This window comes from Idiotropiscis lumnitzeri, chromosome 18 (genome assembly GCF_059441095.1).
Source record: "Idiotropiscis lumnitzeri isolate Australia: NSW breed Sydney's pygmy pipehorse chromosome 18, RoL_Ilum_1.0, whole genome shotgun sequence".
Taxonomy (NCBI): domain Eukaryota; kingdom Metazoa; phylum Chordata; class Actinopteri; order Syngnathiformes; family Syngnathidae; genus Idiotropiscis; species Idiotropiscis lumnitzeri.
This window is the reverse complement of record NC_142408.1, coordinates 11,612,556-11,631,626: the sequence shown is the minus strand read 5'-3', so window position 1 is coordinate 11,631,626 and position 19,071 is coordinate 11,612,556. Positions and strand designations below refer to the sequence as shown.

The 19,071-nt window shown below is 39.9% G+C and overlaps 1 protein-coding gene across 1 annotated transcript in view; it reads left to right on the top strand.

Annotated features, from left to right (window-relative positions):
* The first annotated feature begins 705 nt into the window (after positions 1–705).
* The window catches only part of LOC148319526 (ephrin-A5b-like), a 59,445-nt gene continuing 41,079 nt past the window's right edge, over positions 706–19,071 (top strand). The window contains exon 1 of the mRNA XM_088282174.1: positions 706–1,408. Coding sequence (XP_088138300.1) covers positions 1,290–1,408 — 119 coding nt within the window. The 5' untranslated portion in view covers positions 706–1,289. The remainder of the gene's footprint in view (positions 1,409–19,071) is intronic.

The window sequence follows — 19,071 nt, the reverse complement described above, 5'->3', positions numbered from 1 at the left end:
TTTTGAGCGTGTGTGTGTGTAAGTTTTCTAGAGTGTAATTATCTGTACTTGCGTGAGTGCTTCGGGCTGAAAACAAACTGCACATATATGTAAAAAAAAAAAAAAAAGTTGTGAGATTGTTGACTTACATTCAACTTTCCAACAAAAGGAACATTTAAAAGATGCCAACGTGGCACCTGTGAAACGAAAAGTAAAAAGCAAATAGAAAGAAGAGCTTTGAAACAAAAATAGAACTTTACCTCCTTGTTGTGCTAAGATGAGGCTGTCAAAAGAAGCTCGTTGTGCTTCCAGGTACATGATATGATCCGTTCGGGAATTTGAGATGCACCCCTCAAAGAAAGATGTTGTTCTTGTAAGTTAGATCGCCGTCATTCAAAATCTAAACATACACGCTTGAACCTGTACGCTGCAAAAAAAGAAAAAAGAAAATAACCAGGGCTGTTTAAAAACACACTTGTCCAAATTAATGAAGAGTGCATTTTCTATACATGTGGGTTTTCTATATTGTTTTAATTGGGAAACCTTTTCATTTAAAATTGAAGACCTTAGTTCAGGAGCCAGTGGGACAGTTACACCGACGAGGGTGTGTACACTTTTTGCAGCGGGCTGCGGCTGGTACGACAGCGAGTAGAGAGAGGGAGTGAGCGAGAAAGGGGGGTGGGGGGTAGAGGGGAATGAGGTGGGGGGTAGGGGGGGGTTGGTCCGTGGGAGCATGGCTGCAAGATCCAAAGCGCACACTTGGTCTGCTTCCTCCTGGTTGAGAACACTGATTTCGGTCGTGTGACACAGCCCGTGAACGTTCTAAGGTGGAAGCCTGCGCGTTTGTGAACGATCGCGTGGACGAGCTTCGATTGGCATCCACGCGTTGAGACGATTGCCGCTTGAAGTGCAGCCGTCGTCAGGTTCTTCGTGAGTGACAACGGCTCGAGACCCGCAGCTGAGAAGATTCCACCGCCAATGGCTACTTAAGGACAACATTCCGCCCCACGTTTTTATTTCTATCCAGAGGAACATTTCTCGTGATATTCCGCCCTCTATTTTACGCTCTCAAGCGTGCCTCATCTCGGGGAATTTGCTGCGCAAATTGGCTCAATTGACTGAGTTTATGTCAACTGGATTTCCCCGCGAAATTGACTTTCTTTTACTTTTACTGGAGAAAACCGTGCTGTTTTATCAGAGACGGAGATTTATGAGCCAACTTCAGGGTTAAACGAACTTGACAACCAACAGCATCCAGCAGAACCTTTAAATCATACCAGGACTGCCGTCGGGTTGGCTTCCTCGCAAACATGCCGCAGGTGGAAATGATGGTCTTCCTCGTCCTCATCGTCGGGGTCTGCGCTCAAGACCCAGCTTCCAAAGTGGTGTCCGACCGCTACGCCGTCTTCTGGAACCGCACCAACCCCAAGTGAGTGCTTCTCCGTCGGCTTTGCTTGCACGGACACTCCGGTTTACCGAACCCGGTGAAAATGGAAGAGTTGCACATTTTGCTTGATCTCAAACAAAACCAACTTTTAGCGACACAAAACAACTTTTATATTATGTCAATAGAATTTATGTTCCATTTAAATTAGCATTATCATGAACTCAATACGATTGAAAACGCGATGCTGCTGTTTTCCCGACTCTTCCTATGAATCGTATTTCTCGGAGTTCTCCTTGAAAAGTGTGCATAATATTAACAGCTGAATCGCAATACTTCTATCACACTGTGCGCCTTTACGCTCTATTACACATTTAATATTCTGCTTTGCGCCACTTCACATTTGAAAATCAAATACGCGCGGGGTACGTAAAACGTACGCCAGCTGTCGTATGAGTAACAACGTTGGATCTCATCAACTGTTATTTGTCGAACAAGCCATTTATACAAGTTACAAGTCAAGTATTTATTTATTTTTTTTGGTTGTTGTGTTGTTGCATTTTTAGAGGTTATGTGGACATTAAAATCAGTGGAAAATCTATCTATCTATCTATCTATCTGTGCATGCGAGACCTCAATTTGTTGGTCTTATTTTTTTTACTATGTTTGAAAAAATCTATAATTAGTAATTACTTTTATTATTGCATTGAAATAAAAGAAATTGGTTTGATGAGATGTACCATCAGAATGCACAAGGCAGCTGCTGTGTGTCTTTAACCAAGACAGCCTATTCAGAGAACTTGCTTTTTAGCCAATACATTGACAGGATGTTGGAGATACGAATGTAAACGTAGTGGTAAGATCAAAGGTAGCCAGTGGCTGCTAAAAGGCAGATATCTGTGGGTGATAACAGCTCTTGGTTCCACTCCCTGGCTCTCGCCCCTTCTCATGGCCTTCAAACTGTTCCCAAGTCTGGTTTCTTGGCTGCCATACTCCCCACCCCCATACCACTTTTCCCCCCTCCACCCTTCTCAAGCTGGGGCAGACAATAAGTGCGCATACAGGGGTATTTTAACGGCAGCCAAGACGCAGCATGATGGTGGGTCTTGTGAGAGATCCACACATGCTGAGGTCACACACTTGGTAGTAACCAGGCAAACTTTAGGTTAAGCAGCGCAAAAGGGACCCGTTGTCAGGGTCAAAACCGGGGCAATACCGCCAGCTACGGGGGGCCCAGTGACGGTTTCGGCATGGCACCCCGCCTGGACTTTGTCTCGAGAGAAAGGCAGCTAAATAAATGAGTAACTCTAAATGACTGTGTTCCTTTCTCATTCATGACTTTAATCTAAAGATGACCCGAGCTGCATAATGTAAGCAAGGGCCATTCTAAAAGCGCTGTTCCCTTCTGACCTTCAGTATTCCATGCATGCTTGTGTCACCCGTAACCCTGCTGCTTAATGTAATCACTGTTGGAGCTCTGAAGACCGACTATGTTTGAACCCCAACTTCTAGATTAGCTTTCTTACCCCCTTCCTCTGCTATCTCTTGTCGTACATTTGTCCAAAGTGAGGCGGAATGGCATTCAAAACAGCACTCCATACTCAGCATTCATGAAAATCCCAACAGGGGCTCTGGATTGAAATGGGAATTGAGTCGTGAAAAATGGGAATGTATTATTATTATTTTTTTTTAGTTTTCATTGTTTCAAAGAGGGCGACAAAGAAGCCTTATTGTAATTTTGATCATCATGCATCTGTTTGTGATGCTTTCATATGTGGGAAACATCATTCCCTGCTCTTATGCGTGCTACTCATGAGACTCAGACAGAAAGACTCAGCATGCTGGAGGATGGATTTACTACCCAAGGATGATTCAGCTTCACCCAGTGTTTGAAATGCTTCCACAATGACAGCAGAGCTCCTAAAACTGAATGGAGTTATACTGTGCATAACTCTGAGTATCTGGGAAATGTATTGGGAAAAAAACTCACGAGAATTGAGTGATGTGACTCCTCATGTTTTTTGATACCAAATGCCCCAAATATGGATTTATTAGACTTTGTTGAACAGTTTGTTCAGTCTAGAAGCAGCCAGAAAACATGATTCGTTACCTTTTAACTTTGTTTGCTCCCGTCAGAGTTATTCTGTGGCTCAAAGGAATGCCTGGTGTATCGTATGATGCGCTTCGACCGTCGTTGCTATGCAGATTTCGGAAATCTGGAGATGGCGTGTGTGCGGAATTTTTGTCATCGGTAATGTCAAGAAAAGCTCAGTTCAATGGTGTACAAAAACGCACATTTCTGAATAGGCGGATTGCTTACATGTCATTATGCTACCTTGTTCTGGCGCATATATTCATCCATCACGTTTAGTACTAAAACACAAATGTGATATTCTGAGAATGTTTTCATTCATTTTTATATTATTGCCCGTTTTATTTTTTTCATATTGCTAAGACATTCAAACGGGGTGTAAGGAGCTCGTTCTTTGAGATGACAAAAGTAGGCTAAAATCTTCATTAAAATCCATTCAATATTTTTACATAAATGCCAAAAATGGTTGCTCATTTCAAGCATTTTTGTAAGTGCATTCTCATAGATCGGAACGAGTAAAGGATCCTAACCTGCCTTGGATATCTGACCTACAAAGCGCGTTTTGCTTGCATTCATCAGCTAGTCATTCGGTACGAGTTCCAAACGTTACATTAATGGCCCACCATTAGAAATTGGTTCACAGACATAAACATCTAAATCAAAGCAATGGAAATAAAAATTGTTGCATTTTGTGGCAGGAACGCTCATGTGAGAAAAATGAGCCGCAGATGTTCCTTGTCGGCTTTGCCGTCTGTTTCTGTAACCAAACGATGGAAGAAATTGTGCGAGTGGGGTCGTTACCGCTGCTCTGACAAGGAGCTATTAGTGAATTCCCCGCTCACCCGCTATTTAGCTGCTTCATTAAAACCCACACGGGTCCATATGGTCCGCACGCAGGCGCTGATGTGGCCTAAGGTGTTTATTTGTTGCCGATAGGTAGGATCACCGGGAGAATTGATGGCCGGGTTCCGTTTCTAATCTCTCAAGCTGTTTGTGTCTCCGACGCCATGGAAACTGATACCCGTCCTCATCAAAGAAGCTCATTGGGTGGGACTAACTAACTGACAGCTGGGAAGAAGAAGGAATCCCAGTATCTGTGAGAGCACCGTCACCCCAGGGGTTTCCCTTAAGCCGTGACAATAGTCATGCAAAGCTTTCTGCGGCAGATACGTGCCATCCATCGTGTAATCAAAGAATCGTTCCAGTGGCCCGTTTTCATGTTTGATCAGTGCGCGCATTGACCTCAATGACCTCTGATCATGCACTGTTTATTCCCGCTGTCACTCTCAGTGCGTACTTGAGGTTTGTGTTTGTTTGTGTTGGGGTTAATACCCCCACCGTGTGAATACCTCAATATGACACTCGCCCACTTTTCCTCTCCATCGCGCATTGACCTCCGCTATTTGTTTTCTCTTTTTAATCTTCACTTAAAGGAACAATACTCCACTTTTCACTGGGTGACAGAGTGATATTGTGATAGTTTCCCAGTGGTATTGTGAGTTGGACCGTTTGCATTGTGTCGAGTGTTTACCCTCGCGTTCCCCCTCTCAGCCTTTACCCGGCTCCCCGCCGCTCGGTTCCGCTTGGATTAAAAGCGGACACAAAAAGGCAACCACGTCCAAATATTGACTGGGTCCCAGGACCGAATCTCTCTCCCAGCGCAGTCTGCTTGAAAGACTGCTATTGTTGTCTCGGCAGCCCATCGCCGGCATTTGACTGTTAGGGAGAAGGAGGAGAGAGAGCAGTGTGTGACTGCGTTATCCGAGGTAGAGAAGGTAAATTATAACAACAGGACAACACAGTCATAGGGGTGAGAGGAGTTTCCTTCGAAGAGGCCAGAGGCTATGCGACGTGTCTAAGAGTCACAGGGTGTGGTCAGAACCAGCGTGTCCACTAAGAGGAAGCGTCAATCTCACAAGGAGGATCAAAGAGGTCGGAATGAATCCGATTTCCTGCCAAGGAGGTTTAGAAAGTATCAATAAGCGCAAGTCAAAAGGATAAAGTTTTTTTTTCTTTTTTCCTTTTTTTTTTTATCTGGGGTTTATCTTCCGTTTTATTAACTTAGTGCAGCACCATTAATACCCCTAGCTGGCTTCCAGTGTTATAGGCCTCAAATGAAAGAGTATCACATCTCACACAGTGAAGCATTTCCACACATGGGCTTCATTTGAATAGACTGCAATAACCCGCCGACGAATGAAAATGAAACTCAGTTTCTGTCGTGTTTTCAAAGACGTTTCGTGTACAATTATAGTTCAGACAGCTCATAGACCGAATACCGAGTCCCTAATATCCCACATTAAACAACCCCCGTCCCCTCTTACAAAGTTGTAATTTATCGCGAGTATTGCTTTATAACACGATTAGATATTTGTATCATCTTCCAACATGGCCTCTAATATTTACTTGGGGAGAATTAACCACCAGATGAGTTATACTGTGTTTCCATTGTATTGGCAGTGTCTGAACTGTAACTCCTTGCAGAGCGGGTGTCAATGGTCCTGTGGAGACGCCCGTCATTCCTCATGCTCTCGATGACCCTTCCTGCAGAGAGGAGCGACCCCGGCCTTTTTTTTTTTTTTACGCTTTGACTAATAAGGCGAGGCCCTCAGGCGGCTCGGTTTTGATTGACAGCCACTAGTGATGAGAGGTTACTATCATGTGTGGCAAGAATACTGGTTTAGTCCTTTCTGTTCTCGTTTCTAGCACATTTACAAGATCGAAATATATTATAACTCGTAAAACAAAAAATTTCAAGGCACACTGGCTTTCTTTTCTTATATTAACGGTCATGTATATCGAGAAAAATCAAATAAAAAAAGCGCATGCAATAGGACTTTTAAAATCTAATTTTCAAGAATAATTTTTCGACAAATTCTAGAAATGTGTTACTATCATCCGATGAAACATAAAGCTTCAAATAATTATCTCATCTATCCAAGCATTTAAATAATATATGATAGTGTTTTGCATGACCCGTCGATTGTAATCTTGCAGTCATACAGACCATCGCAAACTACAATCTTTCTAAAATACAAATCCAGGTCCTATCAACAATTTGATTTACCTATAAATGAAAAGTGACTTTGCAGTCGGAAGAGGCAAATGTGTGAAATTGCGTGACCTTTTCTGATGTGTGAATGCTCCAGTTAAGGTCTGCTTGCGCTTTCAGCGCACTTGCAGAAAGAAAATTCTTTCTTAATAACAGAAGTTGAACGTCGGTCTGCTGCAAAATCTTTCTGATTATCACATTAGACCCTCGGGACAGTGGATTTGTGCATTGATCCTGTATTTGCTTATTTGTTTGGAATGTATTGGGACTAGGCTGATCTAAAATGTTAAGGGACTGAATCTAGATAGAGAAAATAAGCATCTCTGTATACTCTTTTAGCCATTCGTTTAAAACAGCCTGGATTCATTGAAATTAAGGGGAAAGAAAAAAAAAACAGAGCTACAATTGTATGCATTCAAGGTACAGAATGATTTGTCTCCATAGCTGGAATCATCAAATTTCACATGCGATTCAAAATTAAGGACCATTCAGAAAAACTATAGAAATGAGTCGTGGATCCACACATTATATCCATCAATTAATGTTCTATAGTGATTGTCCTCATTAGTGTCGCAACACAAATAATTTTATCAATTGCTCTTTCGACTATGATACATTCACACACAAAGTTATCTTAAGAAAGAAAAAAAAAAAAGGCTTTTTCATCTGGAAAAAAATACATATATTAAATATATTTATATGTTTTTTAAATATATATATATATTTAAAAAAGAATATATATATATATTTTTTTTTAATTCATTTTATTTTTTTATGGAGGATTTGTTATGCTACCAAGATATATAAGATATTGTGTGACTTTAGCTTTCTTCTGTTTGATATGCGCCCCAGTCAATGGATTAGCAGGAGACTCTTCAGGCCTAATCTCAGTTTCACTCCGCTGCACAGAGATTCACTTTTCTGCTGTTTGAATCTCGGCAAGTTTTTTTTTTTTTTTTTTTGTGAATGCTGTTTAAAATGTGAGTGGTGAAATGGCATCCCCTGTGTCTTTGTAGGCACCGGTGAGGGTATTAGCAAAGAGGCTCTAAGGGGCTTAAGAGGTCAGCCCTCCTTTTGTGCGGAGACACAAAACACTTCCTGTGGGACCCTTCACCCCTCTGTGTTCCTCCTTCAGAAAGCCAGGTCCTGCCTGACCATTCACATTAATCAGTCTTACCTCCTAATGACTGCAGTAAAGCTCCTAAAAAGTGCTTCCAAGACGCTCCTAAAGAGCCACTAAGCTGCTAACAGTTTGCACAAGTCCGCTGCACTTTGCAAGGCGGTGCTCAGTACGGCAGATATTGAGGTGGCTGCTGGGGCCCCTCACCTTACATTCGTAAATTTGCGAAACATGAGTTTAGAGTGTTGCTGAAATATTTCTACTACGATGTCATAATTGAAAGAGATATTGCCTAAAGACGTGTTCTGTGTTTTGGTTTGTGTAGATCTTATTGTACAATCAAAGTGTAATGATGGCACCTATACATTGTCTTGTAAAAAAAAAAAAACAACAACTGAGATTTCTGAAATTCATTAAAATACACTCAGCACAGCAGTGAAATGTGCACACAGAATGGAATCAGAAAAAGTGCTGCCTTAACAATCTATTCATATTCAATTTTAGTACCATTAGTATTCATTTAACAGGATGGAGTAGTATTTAATTTCACGCTTAAGCCTCTATTTTTTCTCATTCGACACAGAAGAACTCTAGACCACTGCAAACTTCAACCAATACAATAAACACGTTTTAAAATCGAATTAAATCAATTCCACCCTGTGTCAAAGGTGAGAGTTACATTATGAATATTGTCAATTCAGTCATTTATTTCAGACTCGGTGGTCACACGAATAATAGATCACGACATAATCATTGTATAGTCTTTGTTCGAGCCAAATTTTAATATGTCTCTTGGACTGGATTCAAAAGGCAGCTAATTTTAGTCGGTGAGTTTGAATATCGCTGAATATATTGTTTGGGTTAATATCTGATGTAGAAATAAAACTCCTCATTAGGATACTAATAGTTTTAATGGCAACAAACCTTAAAGGCTTTTTTTGTCCCGCACCAATGCTTGACTGAATCAATCATGTCACGATAGTGACTTCTCAACCATGACATTATGCATCATCATCCCGGAAGTAAATTGATTTTTCTTTTGGAAATATATGAGCACTGATTTGTGTCGCGTTGTAGGTTAGTGTCAGTTGATGACTTTGTTGGACCTTTCGTGTGACTCTGGGACCCGTTGAATGTTTGCTCCTGTAGGATTTCTGCTCACTTGGTGCTTTGGGACTTGTGAAATATTAAATAGGCTGTTTGTGATCTCACGATAAAGCTCGGACAAAACTTCACACGCAAGCTGGAAAAAATCCAGGTCAGGATTGCCATGACTTTAATCGAGGCCTTGTCATTATGTGGCCTTCTCTTTTTTTTTTTTCCTCCGTCAAGTCAAATACTTTTCCGGGACTGTTACTTTGATTCTAGGGATTAAATAGTCATTTCATCGCAAATCAATTTAAGCACAGGTTCATTTGCTAAACTTTCAGACTGTCTAAATCTCTTTCCATGACGACATGTCTGACTTCTCTTCTTTGCCTGTTTCGGCACACTGTGTGACGGAACGCCCAGCTGAGGCCGCCATTTTCCAAATTCGACTCCATTTTGTCTCTAAGAATAAAAAGTAGGTTACCGTCACACGAGCAGTTGAAGATCTGACACTTCACCACTACGTCCAAAAGAGGTCCTCAGATCCTCAGATTTTATGTAAAAGTGATACAAATTTTTAATCTGACACGGTACGTTTTTATTTACATTTTTTTTGTGTTGTTTATGTTCCCATAGATCTTGGTTTTGTGTCTTCTCATGGATTTTTTTTTAATTCCTGAAGTGAACTTTCAGCACACTTACCCCCCAAATATTCGTGTGTGTGTGTGTGTATATATATATATATAAAAAAAAAAATATATATATATATATATATATATGCATGTGTATATTATATCCCATTATAATATATATTATACACGGTAGTTATCTACACACTCTTGATTTTCAGTGTGAAACAAAACATCCTCCAAGAACATTATTAAAAATACTAACTGATGTGAGGTGGTGCACAGTCTAGAAAGCAACAAACGGTAGTGCTAAAAATGACAAGAATGACTGAGTGACAAAGTCTACCTAAAGTTGGTTGGAGTTTTCATCTAAGTTGGTTATATTTGGGTAAATGTTTACACCATGACGAGGAGTCGCATGCACTAACTATTCTCCTTGGGGGGATAAAGAATGTCGGCTTATATTTGTGTCCCAGTAGTACAAAGACATTTGTCCCAGCTGTTTATGCACAAATAGTTGTCCGTACCAGGTGCACCTATAGTACATGAGTTGGTACCTTGGTGCTCATATCAGTGGTCAGGGAAGCAGCACAACGGCAGCACGTGGGCCAACGCTGCGAGCGCTCACATCCATGATCCCCTTTTATGTCTTGGCTCCATCAGGGCCCAGAGTTATTCTTGTGCATAATTGATGGAGGAGTTAGAATAGCAGAAGTAATGCGATGAGAGGGTGCAGCCAAGCGGAGCGAGGGATCGCGTGCGTGGGGCTGCAAACATTGCAGGGGACGAGAGGAGGGCATCTGGCGGAACAGGTCCCAGCGCTGAGTCGACACAGAATATGTCACGGCGCTAGCCAACCACAGTGGCCCGTTCTCCACCAATGAGAGGCCTCTATTCCAGCAGAGTACTACGGCCTCGGATAAGGGACCCGTTCATTCTTAGTTGTATTGTTGGCTTCCGTTGCCACTTATTTGGGTGCCAGTCACGCTTCAAGTAGATTTGCAAGATCATACCCATTTTTACTGAAGACTTTGAACATAAAGGTGAAATGTCAGAAATGACCTTGCGGAAGTTTTGGCCCTCTTGGGGAAATCTTAGGAATCCTTTTCAATGTGAGTGGTGACAGGGCGGACATCACAGCTTCTACAAAGAGAAGCTAATAGTTCAACAAGCCTGTATTGTTTGTTTAACAAAAGAGACAATGTCACAGAGAACCAACCTGATACCCGCGGAGGAGACAGGTTTCAGTTTCTGCTCAATTTACATCAAACTCTTGTTGCGTGTTGTGCTTATCTTTCAGGAAATGTAACAAGGAATGAGACTGAATTCCTCATTTGGTAATCTTAATTTGAATGACATGGACACGAAAGCATTTTGCTCAACCATATTAAACTACTATCACTATCAACAACAGATAACCTATTTTAGTTAAATCAGTTACTGGTCAAAGTGTTGTTCAGTTTAAATCTAGATTGCTTAAAAACCCCCACAAAATACCACTTGCAGAAAGTTCTGAAAGCATTTCTAATTCTTATAATAGAAGAATCGAGTGAAGTAGTGACTATTTTGGAATAAAACAAAAATACTAAATGTGTTTTTGGAAGGGAGAATCATTATTATTATTTTATTATTTAATCTAATTTCTTAGGGGACTAATGAATGAATAAACAAATTCAAAACTAAAAATGTGAATGTATTCTATGTATTTTTAGAGTAAATAAATGATATATCTTTTTATCTATTAAATATGATACCTTTGAATGTTATATATCCAACTGAAGTAGTCGTTTCAGATTTTTTGATATTTAGCAATTAATGAAGTACATTAAAAAAAATAAGATCACCTCACATCATATTTTGTCGTCGATCAATGAGGGAAAAGTAATAATTATAATGAAAATTGCAAAATGAAGTCAACTGCAAAGTATGCCTTTACAATGCGTCCAAAATATAATTGAAAAAAAAACAACATAAATACTAAATGGTTAAAAAAAACATATTATACACTTGTGCAATTGTCACGCATAAAGATTTGAAATTTCCAACTTTCTCAGTGTCTTCCGCATAAAAGAGTAATAATTTGCTACTGTTGAGACATGTTCATGTAGTATTTGTTGTCTGTTTTTATTTAATGTCTAAATTATACAGCTAATCGGAATTTGTCATTTTGTTAGCAGCCGCTTTAATCTTGCCCTTATTCGCTGCTCAGCGTAATTAAAACAAAAAAAGAAATAAAAACCAACAGTGACACTAAGCAGACTTGTAAAATAATTTGCGTAGACAGTAGCTGTTGTCTGATGTCTGTTGAAGGAAAAAAAAAAAAAAAAAAAAACCCTGACTTGTCCAGTAGAGCACTTAGAGGTCACTGGACCTTGACTCAGCCTATTAAGGTCATAAAAGCAAACTCATAAAGATGTTTTATTTGTTTCCTGAGTATGCTGGCTGCTTAGGTTTCCATCAGTAGTCTTTATGGCTCACTACTCACATTTCTGTCTCTGAATCAGGCATGGGAGGGAGAACAAAAAGTGGACTTTGGTTGTTAGCTGCAAAAACGTGGTCACCAAATGAGACAAACTATTTTCTGTGTCTCTTGTGCAGGAATCTTGATTTTTATTTTCATTGATTTATATTTTTTTTGGGGGGGGTGCAAATGTGTTTGTCATTTATTTGAAAAAGACCACAATGTTAAACATGTGTGATATGATTGCAGTATTATTATAATTAATATTATTTTATATGCATGGTTATATAATTTGTGTTTAAAACATATTGACTATGTTTGACATGAAAAAAGTTCTAATTTTCTTTAAAATTTCATGCTCAGTGTATAATGTTTTATTTCAGCATATATATATTTTGTTAAACTAACTACATTTTATTGATTTAAAATTGTCATTAAATAATAGTAGACAGTCCTCATGCAATAATTTAAAAATGTTTGTCACTGCAGAATATTGTAGGCATATATGAAATAAAAAATCTTTAAGAATGTGCAGATTTCATTGTGAACATTTATTCTATATTTTCCCATGAATAGGGAAATAATTCCATTCATAAAATTGACTAATTTGACTATGCTGCATCCAGGCGTTCCTCATGCCACTGTGATTTGGTCCCCCATTTTTTTTTTTTAATATACTTGCAATCTTCAGGCAAATGAATCGGCTTCTTGGTCTTATAAAGACGGCTATTAAATTTAACAGGAAAAAAATAATTGGCATGCTTGGACCTCGCTTTGATAGCACTACGTGTTCCTGGCCTCAGGATCCAAGTCTTTCACTTGCTCGCAGTTACATGATTGCAGCCTGTTCGGTTATGAGCTTGACGAAAGGGGACAAATTGATGGACGATAAAGATACTTGCGGTCGTATGGCCGCTCCTCATGTTCACATGGTCCTTCCAGAAGCAGTGTAAGTGAGGTCTTGACACACGATACACCAAAGCTGTGGGGGTGCTTCAAGAAACACGGCAGCTAAGACGTCACAAACGGTTACCATACGCAAAGCCACTCCTGTATGGAGGCAGGCCCACTCCAGAGTTTGCCCAGCAACCCAACAGTGTATAGTGGGAGACAATGTGCTAAGGTGCAGCACGTTAACATCACTCGAAAATCTATTTATAATTACTATAAACAATATTATAATTGTTTTGTAAGACTTTCTTATAATTTTGTCAAGTAGCAAAGAATTTTCTTTTTTTTTTTTTTTTAATTACTGTGGAGTTTCAACCACGCAAACACATTACATTTACATCATCATTATGTAGGTATTGCCATCTGGCACTCAAAATGTAAAAAAACAACAAAGTTACTGCCCCTCAACCCGCCTATAAAAACTGATCGATATGCAAATTATATCCCTCACTCAAGGAGGGGTTGAAGGAGCCTTGCGTGGTCTCAGAAAGTCACCAATCAGGATTGAGCTTGCAACCCTAAAAGAACCAATGAGCCATGAAGCAGCTGCGCTGTCATTGGCCCGCTGAGAACGGATCACCAAAACGATGCCAGATACTCCAGGGTAGAAATAACCCACAATTCTTATTGCCCGGGGGGAGCAGGGAGCTGGATTCATCCTTGCCGCTTTTTTGGAGAGTAAAAGTGAAAAGGCAATAACTTTTTTAAATAATTTGTTATTTGTATGATCTGTGTGTGCATCCTGCCAAGGACTTTAGAAGGTTACAAGGAATAGAAGTTCTTTGCTTCTGATTTGAATGTCTCGTGGTACTCTCTTAGAATTCCCGCCTATCTGTTTATTATATATATATATATATATATATATATATATATATATCCCTAAATTATATATTCATATTATTGCATATATTGCAGTGTGAAAAGTTTTATAATTTTTGTCTATTTATGGGGCTCACCTGGTATAGTTTATTTTAACTAATTTATCTTGGCCAATGACAAAAATGAGGCATTGTCTTTAGGTATGTAAATACGTAAAGTGAAAAAAAATAGCCTATTTAGGTTTAAGTTTCTCTGCCTGGTCAATGTCACACTGCATTATGTATCACCAAGGGTACCTCCACTGAACAATGAAGCGAATAAAAGCTGTGCCTACTTCGATTCTTTTATTTCAACTCATGCTCTATTTAAAGCAAACACTTTCATCATAAATCATTTTGAAGGTCGCACATCAATCTCCGTAACGTGGCTTCTATAGGTCGGTTATTAGTAATTGTTGTATGCGGGCTTACATTTTCATCGATTCTTGGAATTGTATTGTTTCAAACTAGATGCATTTTATTTATATTATATTATATTATATTATATTACATTACATTACATTACATTACATTATATTATATTTAAATACGCACCAGGTTACGGCCTCATCCACAAATCTAATCAAGGTAATTCAGCACAATTATCATAATCACTGTCCAGTGAAAAAAATGTATATCCAAGTTTTTACATTTTCAGATTAATGGGATGTCTGTAATTCAGAAATGCCATTTATATAAAAATGTAAAAAAAACTGTTTTTTCATGACAGTGACGATATGGAAAGATATTATAATACATAAAAATATTTCAAGTCAATGTCATAAACCCAAAATGAATCCAGAAATTTGAGCTTAGTTGTCGTCTGAAATAAAGACAAAGAAATGGCATTTGAAATGTTGCTCTAATGTGGCGTGCATGCACTTTTCTCTCCTTGCCTGCCGACCAGATGCTGACTGCTGCTGCTCTGCCATCAGATAGGACAGGGTGATTAATGCCGCTCAGTCTGAGAATTCAGTGCTCTGATGAAAAAAAAAAAAAAAAAACAATTCCTTAACCCCTGACTGTTCACAGCTGACTCTCCGCTGATTTTCACTTGTCCATATGTGCGACACACAAGGACTAAACCTTTATTATCAGTTTTAACCGCTGCCTAATGACACAAAGGGATCAGTTCCACCACAGAATTTGGAACTTTTTGTGACAATGGGATGTTTTTCTTCTTTTAAATTTAAACTGGCTCGCTCAGTGGAATGTTTGATCTTATTGTAGATCCTTTAAATTATTCCCCTCTGCCGTTGTTTATAAAGAACAAAGGTGTTTAAAGCTGCATAGCTAACACAAGGCACTCGTGCATATTTTGGTGCCAACACACTGAACTTTCTGGACTTTGAGGAGACGGCGTGACACAAACATGCCATTTGTGTCTGCGCACAGAGGATAACTCACATGGACGTGTGAGCAGGGTGTCATAAGTTGATCCTGTAAGTCAGCTGTTTGATCATAAATTGTGATTAATCAGCCATGAGGCAGTTTGAATTAGTTGCAGCTTTTCATTGTCGGAGTAAGTGCAGCTTGAGCTGTCTGGCCAGCCCAAAATGCTTTTGAGTTTAGCCCAGCAGACGATGAGAGGGGACGGCGGTGGCAGCCTGTACCTGGAATGCAGAAAGAATTAGTCTGGGTTTCTTGAGAATGATGCATTTTTTGCCCCTCTAATTAATGGGCGCAGTAGACTGTGGGGGGAAGTGTGTCTATTGATATCGAGCAAATGTGAGCTAGAGGGAGAGGGTTATCGGAATTCCTTGGATGGAATTGCCTCGGTGTATTGTACTTTTTAAAATTTTTTGGGAATAAATGTATTTCTTTGACTCATTCAAAATGAACGTCAGTATAATCGGAAACAATTCTAATTTGGATCAACACCAAATTTGTTCCCATATAAAGAACTATCCTAAAATTGTGATCAAAACGAAACACGTCTGGCAGGAATAACGTATACTGTAGGTAATTATCTTTTTTTGTGTGTGTGTTGTGTGTGGTCAGGTTCAGTTTGAAACCAGTTTTCCAAACATATCATAGACATTGAACTGTTCACCGGCATGCTTTTCGTCATATTTGACTTGGATGCAGCATCTGCTCGGTGAATCGAACGTGCAGCTGTTCGTTCAAGTGGAGCCATTTGCCAGGCCACAAGCTTCTTCAGCTCAAATACTCCCGCAGGAGCAATGGAAAGAAAAGGTGGTGGTGCTTTAAAAGAAGTGAAGTCGCATTCCCAGAGTGGTACAATAAACATTAAACTGGCTTGCATTTCTACCATGGGGTGCCTCTTGTGGATGGTGACAGCTGTGTGACCAACGTGTGACATTATCCCAGCACAAGACAATGCACAAACTTTTAATGATTTCACAATGTGTTCGACTGTATATTAGAAGAAGGTTACTCTAGTGAAACGGAAGAAATGCAATGTTTAAAAATATCTGTTGTTGCAAGCAATGACAATTTTCTGTTGACTCAACGATGTCCCCACAATTTGTCTACGTTATCACTCAATTTTCACTCAGTTTATGACACGGAGAAAAAAAATTGTAACCCCTTGTCTTGAAACAGCAATTTCATTGTGGTGTTGAACTGTGAGAGTGATGGAGATGTTATCAGAAACGATCACTGGTAATTTCAAGCACCGAGGTCATAAGTATTATATTTCTTCAATTGTTTTTTTTTTTCATCCTTAATTTTCAAAACAAAATAAATAACATAACAGATCAGAAAAAGCAACTCACAAAAATAAAACAAATGTTTCCATTATGGCTGTACAACATATTGGAAAAATATTGACATTGTGATAATGGCCTATGCAATAAGCATATCGCAAAGATTATTGTTATATAATTGTATGCTTTTATCTGAATTTGAACAATCAGTCATTGCCACTCAATAGTTGGACATTATTGAGGTGAATTACACTTAATTAGCGAAGAACACATTGACTTTGCTTATTTTGCCGCATAAAAAAAAATACTTCATTCGTTAGATAATCAAAATGTCATTCATGTTAAATAACGCTATATTTATCGCTATATTCAACATCCGTATCGCATGTGTTTTTGTGATGCATGCAGCCCTAGTTTCCATATGACAACTACGAAGGAAAATACATTTTTATACGAGTGTAAGCAAAAAATATTTTGGTATTAAATTATCGGTAATCGATACAAACTGCAAGCATGAACCTTCTTCCTCCATTTTGTATTTGATGAGCAACCCAACGCCTCCCAATCGGTCAAGAGTCACTGTTCCGCTCAGTAAGAAGATTTCGATCAAACAATTGTGGATTTATGAATCTTGGATTTGCATCGCACGTTAAAAAAATAGCTGTCCAACCATTACTTCGTCAGTTTGACGTGCCTTATATGAGCGAGAAACATAAAATGGCATTCGGTCCTAGTGCAAATGGCTTTAAAATTCGGCAGACTCACCCGGCATGGCATGTCCAGTGCATGCCGTGCCCTCCCCACCAATGTTTCGTCTTACCGCCCTTTTGTTCCGCTCCAGAATGGAATTGACGCGTGTGAATCCGAACGTGATAGCAGTGGGCTCGAGAGTTCATTATTTGTCGCTGTTCTCACAGGAGTGAGTGAAAAATCACTCCTTTGTGCCCCGCGAGAAACAACCTTCCTCTGACCTCATGGTTTGCACAGTGCAATGTCGAAGGCCCCTGCGGTTTGCAGGGCGTAGCCACACCCACTCTGTTGTCTCCAACCGGGTAGCCTCCGTCTCACAGAGACCCAAGAAAAAAAAAAAAAACAGCCGTGTTGTAAACAAATTTTGGGCTTCCACTTTTTTTTTTATACCACACTAATTGGACATTGGCACAGAAGATCTTTTCTTTTCTCCATGTCCAGATTAAGCATGTTCCGTACAATTCCAAACACACATACCCTTCAATCAGGCCTCCCTCTAATGGCAATTTAAACATTCCTTCCATGCAGTGATTGCTATATCAAGAAAACAACACATTGGGAGTTTCCCCGACATCATCTCCTCTGGGTGTCACATTTGTTCTAAAACACATCGCCAGATAGCTCTTACGATATAAAGCCGAACCCATGACATAATGACTCAGACGAACCTGTTCGGTTTTCTTATCCGTAGTGTTCTGGTGTGTTTCATCTCATCACCACCGCCACTTCAGTCTCTCTCATCAAAGGGGACGTTGCAGTTATTAAGTCATGACCAATTTGATTTTATTGAAAAAAAAAGTGTATTAAAGTGGTTGTTTGGATTGAGACTAGTGAGTCTATTACTGAGCCCGACGCCACTAAACAATCAAACAGAAACTTTTATGAGGCACTTGAAATAAAATATCACACAATGCAGCAGCACAGGATGTTGTCTTCTATTGCTAGAAAGTTTTTGTTTTCATATATCAATTTTTTTTGTCTGTTGCCATCGAGATGCATTTCAAAAAAGGAAGATTTATAGTAGCTTGTTTTAATTAAATAAAATGAGGCTCAATATTGTAGCACAATGAGATTGCTAAACTTTATGGTACAAATGTCCCCCTTCCGGCTTGAATCCATACAAAGCCAGATTCTATCTAGTGCGTTATTGGATTTTGGATTGCAGATCCTCCAAAATGCGTGGTATACAATAGGCCGCTTACCCCTTAAGCCTCAAACGGCTTGACCATGGCTGATTTTGTATCTCTTGCTGATATTCCATCACCCCCCCCCCTTCATCTTTCCATCATGTCCCACTTTGTCTGAAGCATTGAAATGGCGCATTTCAGCTCAACGAAATGTTCATGGGAAATGGTCGCTTCTTCTGTGGAGGAAGAACTGTTAATGGATTAAGCGGCTGCTGTTTCCCACCCAAGGGCCAAGCCTCTCGCGCACCCCAGTTTATTCAAGTTAAAGCGCAAACCACCCCAGCCACCCCCTTAATCTGAAAGCTGTCTTATAGGCATGGCCAGTGTAGCTCAAATTTATACCCTGGTCCTCTGCCATGAACTTGGCTTTCCTGCCCCTCTTCACCCCATTCATGTCAGCGGGCCCTGGCATTCTTCTTGAGCTTTTTAAGTGTGTTCACTTTGGATGGCGATGAAAGGAGTAGTGGGAACATGGGATCCTAAATCACTTAATGAGGGGAGACAGGCAACGCTTTTGTCCAGCTTGTTCTTTAGTTGCGTCCAGCCAAAGGCCTCTAACGGGCTCTGACACCTCGCTCTGCTGCAGACCGAAGTGCGTGTGTTTGTGTGAGTGTGTGTGTGAAATTGTGTTGGTGAATCGCCAGCATCCCTTCAGCTGTCGGCTTCTGCGTCCGTCCAATTTTTGCTTTGCATTTCAACATTAATTCGCATTTCCTAACTACATCAGCTTATTTGTTTGGTCTCCGGGCAACAGGAAGCGTATTTGTGATTGTGGTGAGGGTTAAGTGGGAGGTGGTAAGAAGCTGCACAATGTGTAAAGAAGGATGGCGTCGCTCCCTGCGGGTGTTTGG